Raw genomic sequence first — 12500 nt, 5'->3', positions numbered from 1 at the left:
GCCAGGGAACAGAAGCTTCAGCTGGTGAGTCCTTGGCCAGCGCCTTGAGTCATAGGGAGGAGGAAGGACGACCACTCTTGCGGCAGTGGTCGTTTGTCTTATTATTTGTGGGAGTTTTAAGCATTTTGGTTTGTAAGTGAAGTGGGTTGTATTTTGTATAGATCAGTTAGGAGGAGAAACAGGTTGGAGGATTTTTGTTCTTGGTAGATTGGATTATGTGTGTTGGTTATCTTAGAAAACGTATTTTACATTAACTATGTGGATTGCTATCTTGTCTAGTCCTATCATTGTCATAATATCTGTCTTGGCCATTGTGGTATAAATGGTTAGTTAAACATTCATGTAAAGTCCGATGGCTGCCTACTCTTTTGCTCTTGACAACTGGGATTGGTTGTGCATATGATGGGATACTTATCTGGTCTTTATTAGTAATTATACAATGATGTGAATCAACAAGAACTGCGAGTATAAAAATATTATGCCTCAATACAGATTAGTGGGAAGATATAGACATCTATTAATTAACCCATTAGCAGTGGATGGCATGATTTGCTGCAAAGGCAGAGTCGGTCATAGACGCGGATGGCACTGTGCCAGACATGTAAACCAGCCATCCTACTGTACAAATATCTATTTAATACCATGACCAATGGGTTGAGATAAGTAGTTAGATGCTTTTTTTTATTGAATGATCTCCCCTTCCTCCTTCTTCAGGTCCAGGAGGATTCGACAGAGGGACAGCTCCCGCCAGTCCAACTACAGATGGAGGAGCTGAACACAGGTCTGGTGATTAGCAAGCACGACCTGTCAACAGTCGAGGAGAATCCGAGAGACCTTCCGACTCTCCTCAATCCCAGGGAGACGTTGCTCGGGGACCTCTTCTCACAGCCAAGGGTGGAAGTCAAGATTCAGGAGATTTCCGGGATGTTTGGCTGCGAGGCGGTATGTGTGGTCTGTTCTTTCATGTGTGAGGGGTGGTGGGGGGGGGTTGCTGTGGTTGTTCTTATGGTATTGTTATTGGTATTGGAGAAATTATATATTTTTTTACTATTAGTGTCTGTGCTGTTATTGATATCATTATTGATATTGTTTATTGTTATTATTATTGTTATTATTATTATTATTATTATTATTATTATTATTATTATTATTGTTGTTGAAACTTTACTGCACTTGAGGCTATGCACTAGATCACAATATTATTTTTATTACTTTTTTTTTTTAATTCATCATTCATTCTTTTCTGAATACATTTTTAAATATATATTTTTCTAATTGAACTTCCTCTCCCCCTCAAACCAGAGCCATCTAAGGCACAAGGGCACCATGCACACAGAAATAACCAAGGAGTTCATGAGTCCGTATGAGAGGTACACAGCCTACCAGGAACTTAAACCCCACCTGGAGGGAGAACGGAAGAAGCGAACGGAGACCGTGGATCAGGCGCACATCGATAGAGTGAGTAGGGGCTGGGGGAATGAGGGGGAAATATGGGCTGATTTATGTGTGTGTGTGTGTGGGTGGGGTTGTCTGTGTGTGTATCCCCGTTTAGGGTGTGTGTGTATGTGTATGTGTGGGGGGGGAGGGGGGGGTGGCCGTGTATATGTGGGCGTGAGTGTCTACGTATTCACCTGCGTGTTAGTGTGTGATTACATTTATAGTTTTATGATTGTGCTTGAATGAATACATCCAATTTGTGTCCCGTTTAGTTATAGAGATTGCATCCTGAAGCGAAATCATGTAACTAAAGTTTTTAAAAATCTCTCTGTAGCATCATTAGGAATACAGATATATTCACTTTTGTTTTTATCTCCCTCCCAGGTCAAAAAACATTTCCTAAGTCTGAACAAGAACACACCACAGAGGAGTTCAGAGGAAGAGGTGGAGGAGAGCGTCCAGCAGAAGAGCTCAGAGGAGGAGATGGCAGAGGAGAAAGATGACGCAGCAGAGAAGAAGCGCAACAAAGCAAAAATTAAGAAGCAAGAGGAGAAGAAACGGAAATCCATCCCGTTGTCTTTAGGGGAAGAGGTACGTTATGATGTCGTGGTCAGTGCTTTTTCTGATATATGTGATGTATTTCTTCTTCTTCTGTCTCGTTGTCTTCTTTTTCTCCTTCAACTTCATCTTTTGTGCTTGCCATCTGTTTCTTTTCTACTCTGCCTCTTTTTTGTTGTGGTCATTCTCTCCTGTTCCTCATCCTCTCTTCCTCCTTCATTTTCTCTTCTTCTTCACATCTTCCCCTTTTCCTTTCCTTCTTCCTTTATCCTTCTTCTTCCTGTTCTTCCTCCTCCTATTCCTCCTCCTCCTCCTCCTCCTCCTCTTCCTCCTCCTCCTCTTCCTCCCCTCCCTCTTCCTCCTTCTCCTCCTCCTCCTCCTCCTCCTTCTCTTCCTTCTCCTCTTCATCTTGATCCTATTCATCCTACTCCGCCTCCTCCTCCTCCTCCTCCTCCTCCTCCTCCTCCTCCTCCTCCTCCCCCTCCCTCCTTCCCTCCTTCCCTTCCTCCCCTCTCCCCTCCCTCCCTCCTCCTCCTCCTCCTCCCCCCCCTCCCCCCTCTTCCTTTTTCTCTTTCCCCTCATCCTTTTCCTTTCCCTCCACCTCCTTTTCCTCTCCCACCACCTCCTTTTCTTCTCCCTCCTCCTCCTCCTCCTCCTCCTCCTCCCCCCCCCCCCCCCCCTCCTCCTCCTCCTCTTCCTCCTCCTCCCCCCCTTCTTCTTTCTCCTCCTCCTCCTCCTCCTCCTCCTCCTCCTCCTCCTCCTTTTCCTCCTCCTTTTCCTCCTCCTTTTCCTCCTCCTTTTCCTTCTCCTCCTTCTCTTCCTCCTCTTACTCCTTCTCCCCCCTTGAATACCCTTCAAACAACTAATCAATTCTTTCCACAGATCCAGGAAAGGAAGGCTGCAAACAATGCGCAGAAGAAACGTGTGGTGGAGAAAGAAGGCGAAGCAGCGGACGAGGAGACAGATGAGTCGCCGAGCAAGAGACTTAAGACGAATGAGGCAGATGTACAGCCCGAGGAAGGGGCAGCAGAGAAGAAGGAGGGGGAGGAGGAGGATGGAGAGTGCATGGAGTCTGACAAGGAGGATGAGGAGTCACCCGCTGAGGGAGGGCCTTCAGGAGCAAATGATGAAGGTCCTGCGGCCTTTGACTACGACAAGGCCGATTACAGCATCTTCGAAGGCAAGCTGGGCAAGAAGTTCAAACATAAACAGAAGTACAGTCAAAAGTTTAGAGGGAGGGTGAGTATTTTTTATTTCTTTTCTCTCTCTCTCTTTTCATCTTGTCTCTTCTCTTCTCTTCTCTCTCTTTTTGATAAATAATATCATTCTGAAACTGGAGATACATCTCAAGCTACTGATATCGGACCATTGATTTATTTCTTAATTTTCTCTGTTTGCAGGGCGGCCAAAGGGGCAGGGGCTTTAAGTCTAACATGAAGAGCTTCTCGTTTGGGAGAGGCAAGAAAGGCACCGGTGGATCACAGAGATAAGGATTTTAGATTCTTATCATCTGCCCCTTTAGTGTCTAAGAGCAATAAATGTACTATATATATTTGTCTTGTATGTGGAACCTTCTTTATAAAGGAAAGAAAAATATATATACAAAAATGGATAACGTCTCTGAATGAGTAGTAACCTGAACTTTTTATAGTATGTCTATTTTGTATTAGCTTTTTGCATGATATATTTTTATGGCGATGTTTGTGACACACTCCACTTATGAAGTATACCTGTGTAAGGGTCTACTTGGCTGGAAAAGAGTGAGTAAAAGAGAGTGTGTGTGCAGAAGAGTGAGGGTTAGAGTGAAGGTGAGGCTGAGGCTGATGGTGAAATCAAGGTTCATGGTGTAAGAGTGAGACAATATATGTGAATGACAGAATTTATAGTCCATAATTAGGAAACCCAATTGATGTAAGGAAAGGGGTGTCCAATTGGATCTAGAGTTACATTGCTAAATCAATATTTCTGAAAGGTGTCTCACAGAAACAAAAAGCAGCCAGGGCAAGATCAGGGTAAAACTCACCCGAAATACATATGAGGATTTCTATTAAAGAGCGATGGAAGAAGCCATTTTACTGCAGGAAATTCTAGCTGATGTGATTGTGTAGAAATTTTTATCCATAATAACATTACTTAAAAATAAATCCAGTGCCATGATGCAAATCATTGATTCACAGTCGTGTTTATATGGTATCTCCAGGTCTTGAGCAGCCTAAAGTCTGCTGTCCTGCGGTATCTTAAAGTTCATGATTATTTTTTTAATCGTGTTTTGAAAATTAGGAATGAAAATTTGTTCCATATCTTTATGTGGAAAAACAAAATTGAATTAGATTCTTTGATAATTTGGACCAGGACTCACATCTCGCATAGTAAAAGAGTATATATTTTTTCATGCATGTGTATATACATATAGCTCTCTCCTATGTCAAGAAAGTGAAAGTGAATCGCTTATGATTTTGATAATAAATGCTGTTATTACAATATTTGGTTTTTTGATACCATTGCATGTTAAGAGGGAGACATTAAGCAAAACAAAACAAAAAAAATGTATGGATTTTCCCACTGGAGACTAGGATAGATTTTCTTAGCTTTGACCCCTGGATGGGTACTACTGCCACTTGCATGGGACTCCAGACAGGCTGCGTTTCAGAGCAAGGGAATGACATACGATATATTGCAGTCTTTCGAGCTCTCTTTCATTCACTTCTGAAAATATGAAGTCTGTTTTGTGTTTGTTATATTTTTGTGTTTCACCATATGAGGTTTAATTAAATGCACCATTTGACAGGTTTTACGAATTATGTAATAGACTAAAAAAAATTAGAATCCATATCAGGTTACTATGTTCTTTACATGCAATGTGGCAGATGGTAAAAAGCAGTGATTTTTGTATTCATTTACTTTCATAAACAAATACAAAATAAACAGTATCTGTATTCTGAAGCCCCCTCTGTCACTATCCACAGATTATAGAAGTCAAACAATTTCCAATTTATATTTCTGTGTTTGCTTATAATTTTAGGGTATTATTGGATAAAGATGCAATCACCTGTAGCGAAAAAACAAATCTTTCGGCATGACGTACCTTTAATTATGAGGTAACGCCATAAAACCCTTTTCTTCCGCGAAGGGTTTCTGATGGAAATGAGTAGCGAAACTGTACAAAGCACAACCAAAACTACCAGAAAAATATTGTGTCGTGCCTAGAGAGCTGGTTGCGTCTTTATCTAATTTTACCAATTTTAGTCGGTTTCCCTGGCTCTAGGCGTGAGAAAATGGTATTTTGGAACAATAATTCTTCACATTAAAGCATTATACAGTAAAGCAGAGGACAAGGTCAAGCTATTACCCTCTTTGGACTTGAGTTTTATACAATTCTGGGAAATGGATTATGGTAGCTTTAAATTTTACTAATCCTTTTCACAATACGTAAAACAGATATTGTTGATTAGGGGCTTAGCTGTTTACAGAGGGGTGGTCCTGTAATATTACGTGCATACAGGCAACTCCTTTGCCATACACCCACTGGCGACCACCATCTCCACGTATTCAAATCTTTTCAGTGCTTTCTTCATTGCTAGATTTTTTAAGGTTTGTTTTCTTTAAGTTTTATTATATCAAAAATGTGCCTGTATGTGAGTAATATTTCCTGTACTGTAGCTTGTCAGTGAGGGTTGAATAAGTTTATATAAGTTCATCCCAATGTTACATTTTCTTCTATTGCCATTTAATACTTGTTATATATATATATATATGTATATATATATATATATATACATATATATATATATAAATATATACAGATATGCATACACACATGTATATATATATATATATATATATATATATATATATTTTTTTTTTTTTTTTTTTTTTTTTTTTTTTTTTTTTATGGCATAGGACACACATCTTTTAGAAGGACATTAAGAATTCACATCATTATGCCAAGTTTATTTCGCCTTAACGATACATAATTAACAAGAAAACTGGAATTGTATACACTGAAAAGCAGGAACACAACCTCCCAAGGGTCGGACGCCCTCCCAAAATACTGACAATGGAACACACTTCCTCGGGCCAGGACAAATACTCCTATCTTGGATTTCATTCTTTCTACTAAGAGTGTTCTGGGTACTGCTACAAGACTGAAATTATCCTGGACATATTCTGAGAAGCTTGTGTTTCACTGTTAAATAGGCAAGAAACCATGTTTGTGAGACTTCGGTGTTGGGCAGGGATTGAAGCCCCCAAAGATGGCGGCGTTTCATTCACAACCAACAGTTACGGGGAATTAGAGGTCTGGATGGGGTAGGGGACAAGTAAATGATTAAATTATTACTTTATTTTATTTTCTCCTCTTCTGGATCGCATGAGTACCTTTGGAAACCAACAGAAAGCTCTATTATCATGAGGAACATCTGTTTCTACTCTGGATTATAAAACATTAATCTTTGCCTTATTTCGCATATTCATCGCAATTAAGGCCTTTTTTTCCATCATTCGTTTTTATTCTATGCATTTGTGTGAGTGTGTGCGTGTTTGAGTATTTGCATACAATGCTTGATATGAGCTAACAGTTAGCATAATAACCAGCGGGAAAATACGGCTCCAACACAACAATTACTTAACAATTAAAAAGGAAATGCTTACAGCCTGCATAAGACAAGGAAGACTGGATATAATCATAGCGGGAATCATAGGATTTCGTAATTCTTTATAACGATGCATATACCTTTAAAGTAACACATATATCTTAATAATAGAATATATTTTTTGATTAATTAAAACAACTTACCAGAAGTACTGAGAGAATTGGAGAGGTGTGATATATATATGTATATGTATATATATATATATATATATATATATATATATATATATATATATATATATATATATATATATATGTATATATATATAAATGAGAAATACTGGAAAACAGCTACAACAAACAGTTATATTAAAACCAAGAAAAGACTTTGTACAATATATCTGGCATTTCTATCATAGCAATAGAGACCAAACTGAAGATAACCTTTTATTTCCTTATCATATAAGAAATGAGAGCAAGGATTCATTTCTACTATCTCTTAGAGCCAGAGTCAAAGACCTTTTTCTTTTAGTCATCCCTTGAGATTACAAAAATGTTACACATCATTTCTAACTGAAAAGGGAATCTGGTATTGGGTATTACATTTGAATGTTGTCCTCCCTTTAAGTAATGAATGAGAGGGAGAGGATGAGAAAGAATGAGAAAGAGAGAGAGAGAGAGAGAGAGAGAGAGAGAGAGAGAAGGAAAAGGGATAAACTTCATTCATAACTGGAGACAGTCGTGCTAGTCATCTCACGAATTCAATTTGGTCCCGAAAAATCAGCTTCCATCAAATGATCGGGAAATATTTCGCTTACTAAATCACACACCGATGGAACACAGATAAATGAAACACACTTAAACACCAATATAATTAATCTAAGTTTGAGTTATTTATCTCCCTTATGTCCTAATATACCATATGGTTTCTTGGGATTCACAAAGAAATTACAACACCCTTTTGAAAATCATTTAAATTGTAACATCTGGTAAAAGACAGTGACACAAATGGACTACCAACGTTATTTGTTAACCATCTAGAAATAATTTAACGATAGGGCCACTAACATGAATTTACTAGCCTTAAATTATAATCTAATTGACCCAAAAGAAAATCAGAAGGTTATTATGCTGAATCCATATACATATTCGCACATCAAGATCTTAGGAATAAGGTTTTACAAACTTCACATCAATATTCCAATCAAAAGTCTAAAATTGTAGTTCTTTATATATACATATTAGATATACATACATTCATTTGGTATATGTATGCACTGTATATATCTATGTATGTATGTATATATGCTATTTAGAGATAACTTCATAGTCTAGTGATAAACTTTTTACATTCATTTTCACTTGTCTTGTCTTTAACTAAGCCATAATATTAAATAAATACCATACCAACTAGATAAATTCATCATTTTTTTTTTTCTTCTAATAATTCAAACTTTAAAATATACCTATAGTTCAACAAGTACATATAACAATAAGATAAATGCTTAAGAAGACACACAGATAATAATTTTTTTCTCCAAACTTAGTCAAGTACATCCTATGTATGGTTAGTCAGAACAATATTGATGTTATTCATGTGAAGAAATATATACATCCATATATATTCACTTGATCCCTAAGAAATTAATTGATGTTATACATACGAAAACAAAATAGTCATACCTAAGAACAATTACAGCGGCAAGACAAGGTTCTATGATAAGAATACAAAAATATAATTCTAAAAAACAATTTCCACGTACATGTATATTCACTTCGAAAAAATGTGTTTTCTTCACATATCTGACAAGTCGAGAGATAAAGAGGAAGAGGAAAAGAGGAGAAGAAGAGAGAGAGGTAGTCCTCGAGGTCTTTCTTAGGTGATCGAAGGCTCCTGAAGGTTCTCCTCGAGATCGTCCTTAGATCTCCTTAAGGTCCTCCTCAGGTGTCCTGAAGGTCCTCCTCGAAGTCATCCTCAAATCTCCTGAAGGTCCTCCTCGAAGTCATCCTCAGATCTCTTGAAGGTCCTCCTCGAAGTCGTCCTCAGATCTCCTGAAGGTCCTCCTCGAAGTCTTCCTCAGATCTCCTGAAGGTTCTCCTCGAGGTCGTCCTCAGATCTCCTGAAGGTCCTCCTCGAAGTCGTCCTTTAGATCTCGTAATTCCTGAACTTCTTCATGACCTCGGAGGTGTCCCGTTCCCACACCTCCGAAGGGCGTGGGACTCTGACAGTCTCCTTAGTCCTGCCGTGAAGGATATGCGACACCTGCTCGGAAGCCCTCCTGCTGCCGGGCTTCGAGACGGGTGGGGGCGCGTGGGGCTGGCCTGCTTGCCCTCCTGCTTGCGCCTGGGACGTGCCTGGCTCCAGCATGCGTTCCTTGGTGTTCGGGGTCGCCCAGTGCAGAGTCTGAAGTTTGGAGAGGTTTTGCTAGAAGGTTAAGGCGGTTTCGGTGAGATACTTAAGTTACCCCTCGAGGTTTGGGTTAAAGGAAGGGAAGAAAACGGGAGTTAAAAAGATGGGATTCTTGTTGTATCTAAAACTTCCAAGCAAGCACAGGCTCTATTATTTTGTATGCAAGCAGCAGTCAGGCTATTCCAGCCATGCAGAAAACTGTTTTCTCACTATACTTGATATCTTACTTTCTACGAAAAAAGACAAAAAATATTTTCAAAAATGTAATTTGAATCTCCCGAGATTACATGAGCTCGAGAGGAATAAACTTTATTGGAGATAAGCTAAGGTGAAGAAAAAGCCTTAAGACAAAAAATGAACTTACATGCAACGTATAGTTAAAAAAAAAGAGAGAAAAGGGCAAATTTCCTCGCGGAAACAAATAAATCTATAAAAAAATTAAAATAAATAAAACAACATGAAAAATTAGTTAGAATATAGTCGAGAAGAGGATACAACAACGAGAACTAATAACAAGAAAATGGAAAAGATAAAAATACCAACAAAACAAAACAAAACAAAAACAAAAACAAAAAATACAAGGCGATAAGGGAAGTTGGGCAACTGCCTTCGCGAAACCCTTGGAAACGGAGCTTTTGTTTTTGCACAAGCATCGAATATCTTGCAAATTGCAACATTTTACAAATAGATCTCTACAGTCCGTGTTGTTTGGGCGAACCAGCAACTCTGATATTTAACTTCAAAATCTCCCGTTGATTTGATCTGTATGAAGAAGTCATGCATGATTTCAACACATCATGCATTTGCAGCGTCGAGCAAAAGGCTCCGCATTCACAAGCAGCCCCGGAAACAAGACGAAACTAAACAAAACAAAAAGATGCAACAAAACCACATACATTCCTTAGTGCAACCAACAAGAAAGAAAGAGAAAGGGAAAGAGAAAGAGAAAGAGGGGAGAGGGAGAGAGGGAGGGAGGGAGAGAGAGAGAGAGAGGAGAGAGGAGGGAGGGGAGGAGAGAGGGAGGGAGGAGGAGGAGAGGAGAGGGAGAGAGAGAGGGAGAGAGAGAGAGAGAGAGAGAGAGAGAGAGAGAGAGAGAGAGAGAGAGAGAGAGAGAGAGAGAGAGACAGAGACAGAGACAGAGACAGAGAGAGGGAGGGAGAAAGAAAGAGAGAGAGAGAGAGACAGAGAGAGACAGAGAGATACAGAGACAGAGAAACACAGACAGAGACACAGACAGAAACAGAAACAGAGAGAGCAAAACACAGAAATCGAAAAAAAGAGAAACAGAGACAAACACAAAAGACACAAAAGACAGAAAGACAAACAAACAGACAGACAGACAGACAGACAGACAGACAAACAAACAGACAGACAGACAGACAGACAGACAGAGAGAGACTCCGACCGTGAACTAACCGTAGTCATAGGAGGCATCCCACTCCACTGTTCATAGGAGATGGCCAGACCGCTGTTCAGCCACTTGTCATACTTGACACGCTGTTCCGGGTCACAGAGGGTGTCCTTGGCGATCTGGGGGGGAGGGGAGGGGGGAGGGGGAGGGGGGAGGAGGTAATCGATTAGTGATTCTTGCATTAATTAGTGGTGGTGTTGGTTCCTGTACTGATAAAGGGTGGTGATGTTGATTGGCTGTGTTGATTAGAGTGGAGTGGGTTTGATGTTTATTGTTTATAATGATGATCAGTGGTGGTGGTGGTTAGTGATGATATTATTATTATTGATGTAGTGGCTATCTGCAATGGTGATGATGCTGATGTTGATTATCAACATCATTGCTAATGATGTTGATGGTTGATTATCAATGATGTTGATGGTTGATACGATTACTAATGATAGTTAATAATTGTGTTGATTTTAATTATTCAATTATAACTTTGATATTATTCCAAACTGTTGATAATAACTATTAAACTGACTATCAAAATTCCAACCAATGGCTAGCAATAACCATAATGCACATCATTAAGAAAGATTAAACATTCATGAGCAACACTGTTGCATAATCATGATATAAAAAAATCCTTATATATTGCAAACTGACAATCCATCTTCGCACAAGTGAATTACAGTTTAAAACAAATACCATTGTTATAATAGTCCGTATTCTAGATTATTATATTATAGTTAAATATCATTACTATATCAATATTTAAAAAAATGCAATTAAAACGACTTTCTGCAACACAAGCCTTCGAAAAATTTTGAAACTGGTCCGTTGAGGCTTCAGTTCACATAGTTCGGAAAACATTGTGATTAAAAAATAAAGTGGTGTAAAAATTTCGACACGTACAGAGCGGCCGAACTTTTATAAACGAGAAGAAAAAAAAAACTTTGTCATTAAGAGATTAAAGACTGAAGGGGGGAGAGGCAGAAGGGGGGTGGGGGGTGGGGAGGGAAATGACATTGTTATTTTCCTCGAAGATTCATGACGTCATGCAGAACAAAGCTTCTAAGTTTGTATATTGTGTATGTGCCGTAATATGTGAACAAGTTAAGGGAGGGAGGGTGGGAGGAAGGGAGAAGGTGAGGGAGGGAGAGGGAGGGAGCGAGGGAGAGAGGGGGGAGGGAGAGAGAGAGAAAAAAAAAGAGAGAAAGAGAGAGAGAGAGAGAGAGAGAGAGAGAGAGAGAGAGAGAGAGAGAGGGGGGGGGGAGGGAGAGAGAGAGAAAGAGGGAGAGAGAGAGAGAGAGAGAGAGAGAGAGAGAGAGAGAGAGAGAGAGAGAGAGAGAGAGAGAGAGAGAGAGAGAGAGAGAGAGAGAGAGAGACAGAGGAGGGGGAGGGAGAGAAGGAGAGGGAGAGAGAGAGTAAGAGAGAGAATGAGAGAGAGAGAGAGAGGGGAGGGGATGGATGGATGGATGGATAGACAGATAGACAGATAAATAGATAAATAGATAAATAAATAAATAGATAAATAGATTGACAGACAAATAGATAGATAGATGGATGGATGGATGGATTCCATTCTCACTTCTTTCCTTTTCCAAGACACCGAAACCACCTTCCTTCTTCCTCTAAGACACACGAAGGAATTAGAAAAAGACAAAAAGAAAAAAGAAAATCTATCAGGCGGAAAATGGGCAAATCCTGAGGTTGTATTTACCGCGAAGCAATTTAATCCGCGGAGATTAATAATGACTACCTGAGCAGCGAATGTAATTAGAATGTAATCCGAGGTAGCTCTTATCTGCTGAGCCAGGGCGAAATTCGGGGAGAGAGAGAGAGAGAGAGAGAGAGAGAGAGAGAGAGAGAGAGAGAGAGAGAGAGAGAGAGAGAGAGAGAGAGAGAGAGAGAGAGAGAGAGAGAGAGAGAAGGAGGGAAGGAGAGAGGAGGGAGCGAGGGTGGGAGGGGGGTGGGAGGGGGGAGGGGAGAGGGTTTGAGGGGGGTAGGAGGGGGAGGGAAGGAGAGGGAGAGAGAGAGAGAAGGAGGGAAGGAGAGGGGAGTGGAGGAAGGAAGGAGAGAGAGAGAAAGAGAGAAGGAGGGAAGGATGG

At 39.9% G+C, this 12500-nt stretch overlaps 2 protein-coding genes across 2 annotated transcripts in view; one reads left to right on the top strand and one right to left on the bottom strand.

The window, feature by feature from the left end:
* The window catches only part of Rrp6 (exosome component Rrp6), a 10222-nt gene extending 6612 nt beyond the window's left edge, over positions 1–3610 (top strand). The window contains exons 11-16 of the mRNA XM_043035910.2: positions 1–24; positions 715–942; positions 1303–1458; positions 1822–2028; positions 2878–3234; positions 3396–3610. The exon at positions 1–24 is cut by the window's left edge and continues 139 nt beyond it. Coding sequence (XP_042891844.2) covers positions 1–24; positions 715–942; positions 1303–1458; positions 1822–2028; positions 2878–3234; positions 3396–3485 — 1062 coding nt within the window. The 3' untranslated portion in view covers positions 3486–3610. The remainder of the gene's footprint in view (positions 25–714; positions 943–1302; positions 1459–1821; positions 2029–2877; positions 3235–3395) is intronic.
* Positions 3611–5931: 2321 nt separating this feature from the next.
* Positions 5932–12500, bottom strand: part of jdp (DnaJ domain-containing protein) — a 40642-nt gene continuing 34073 nt past the window's right edge. Inside the window, exons 3-4 of the mRNA XM_043035913.2 lie at positions 10413–10526; positions 5932–8990 (exon numbers count right to left, since the gene is read on the bottom strand). Coding sequence (XP_042891847.1) covers positions 8733–8990; positions 10413–10526 — 372 coding nt within the window. The 3' untranslated portion in view covers positions 5932–8732. The remainder of the gene's footprint in view (positions 8991–10412; positions 10527–12500) is intronic.

Source organism: Penaeus japonicus, unplaced genomic scaffold (assembly GCF_977035675.1).
Source record: "Penaeus japonicus unplaced genomic scaffold, GWHDUDI00000001_assembly GWHDUDI00000042, whole genome shotgun sequence".
Taxonomy (NCBI): Eukaryota; Metazoa; Arthropoda; class Malacostraca; order Decapoda; family Penaeidae; genus Penaeus; species Penaeus japonicus.
This window is presented reverse-complemented; position numbering and strand designations above follow the sequence as displayed.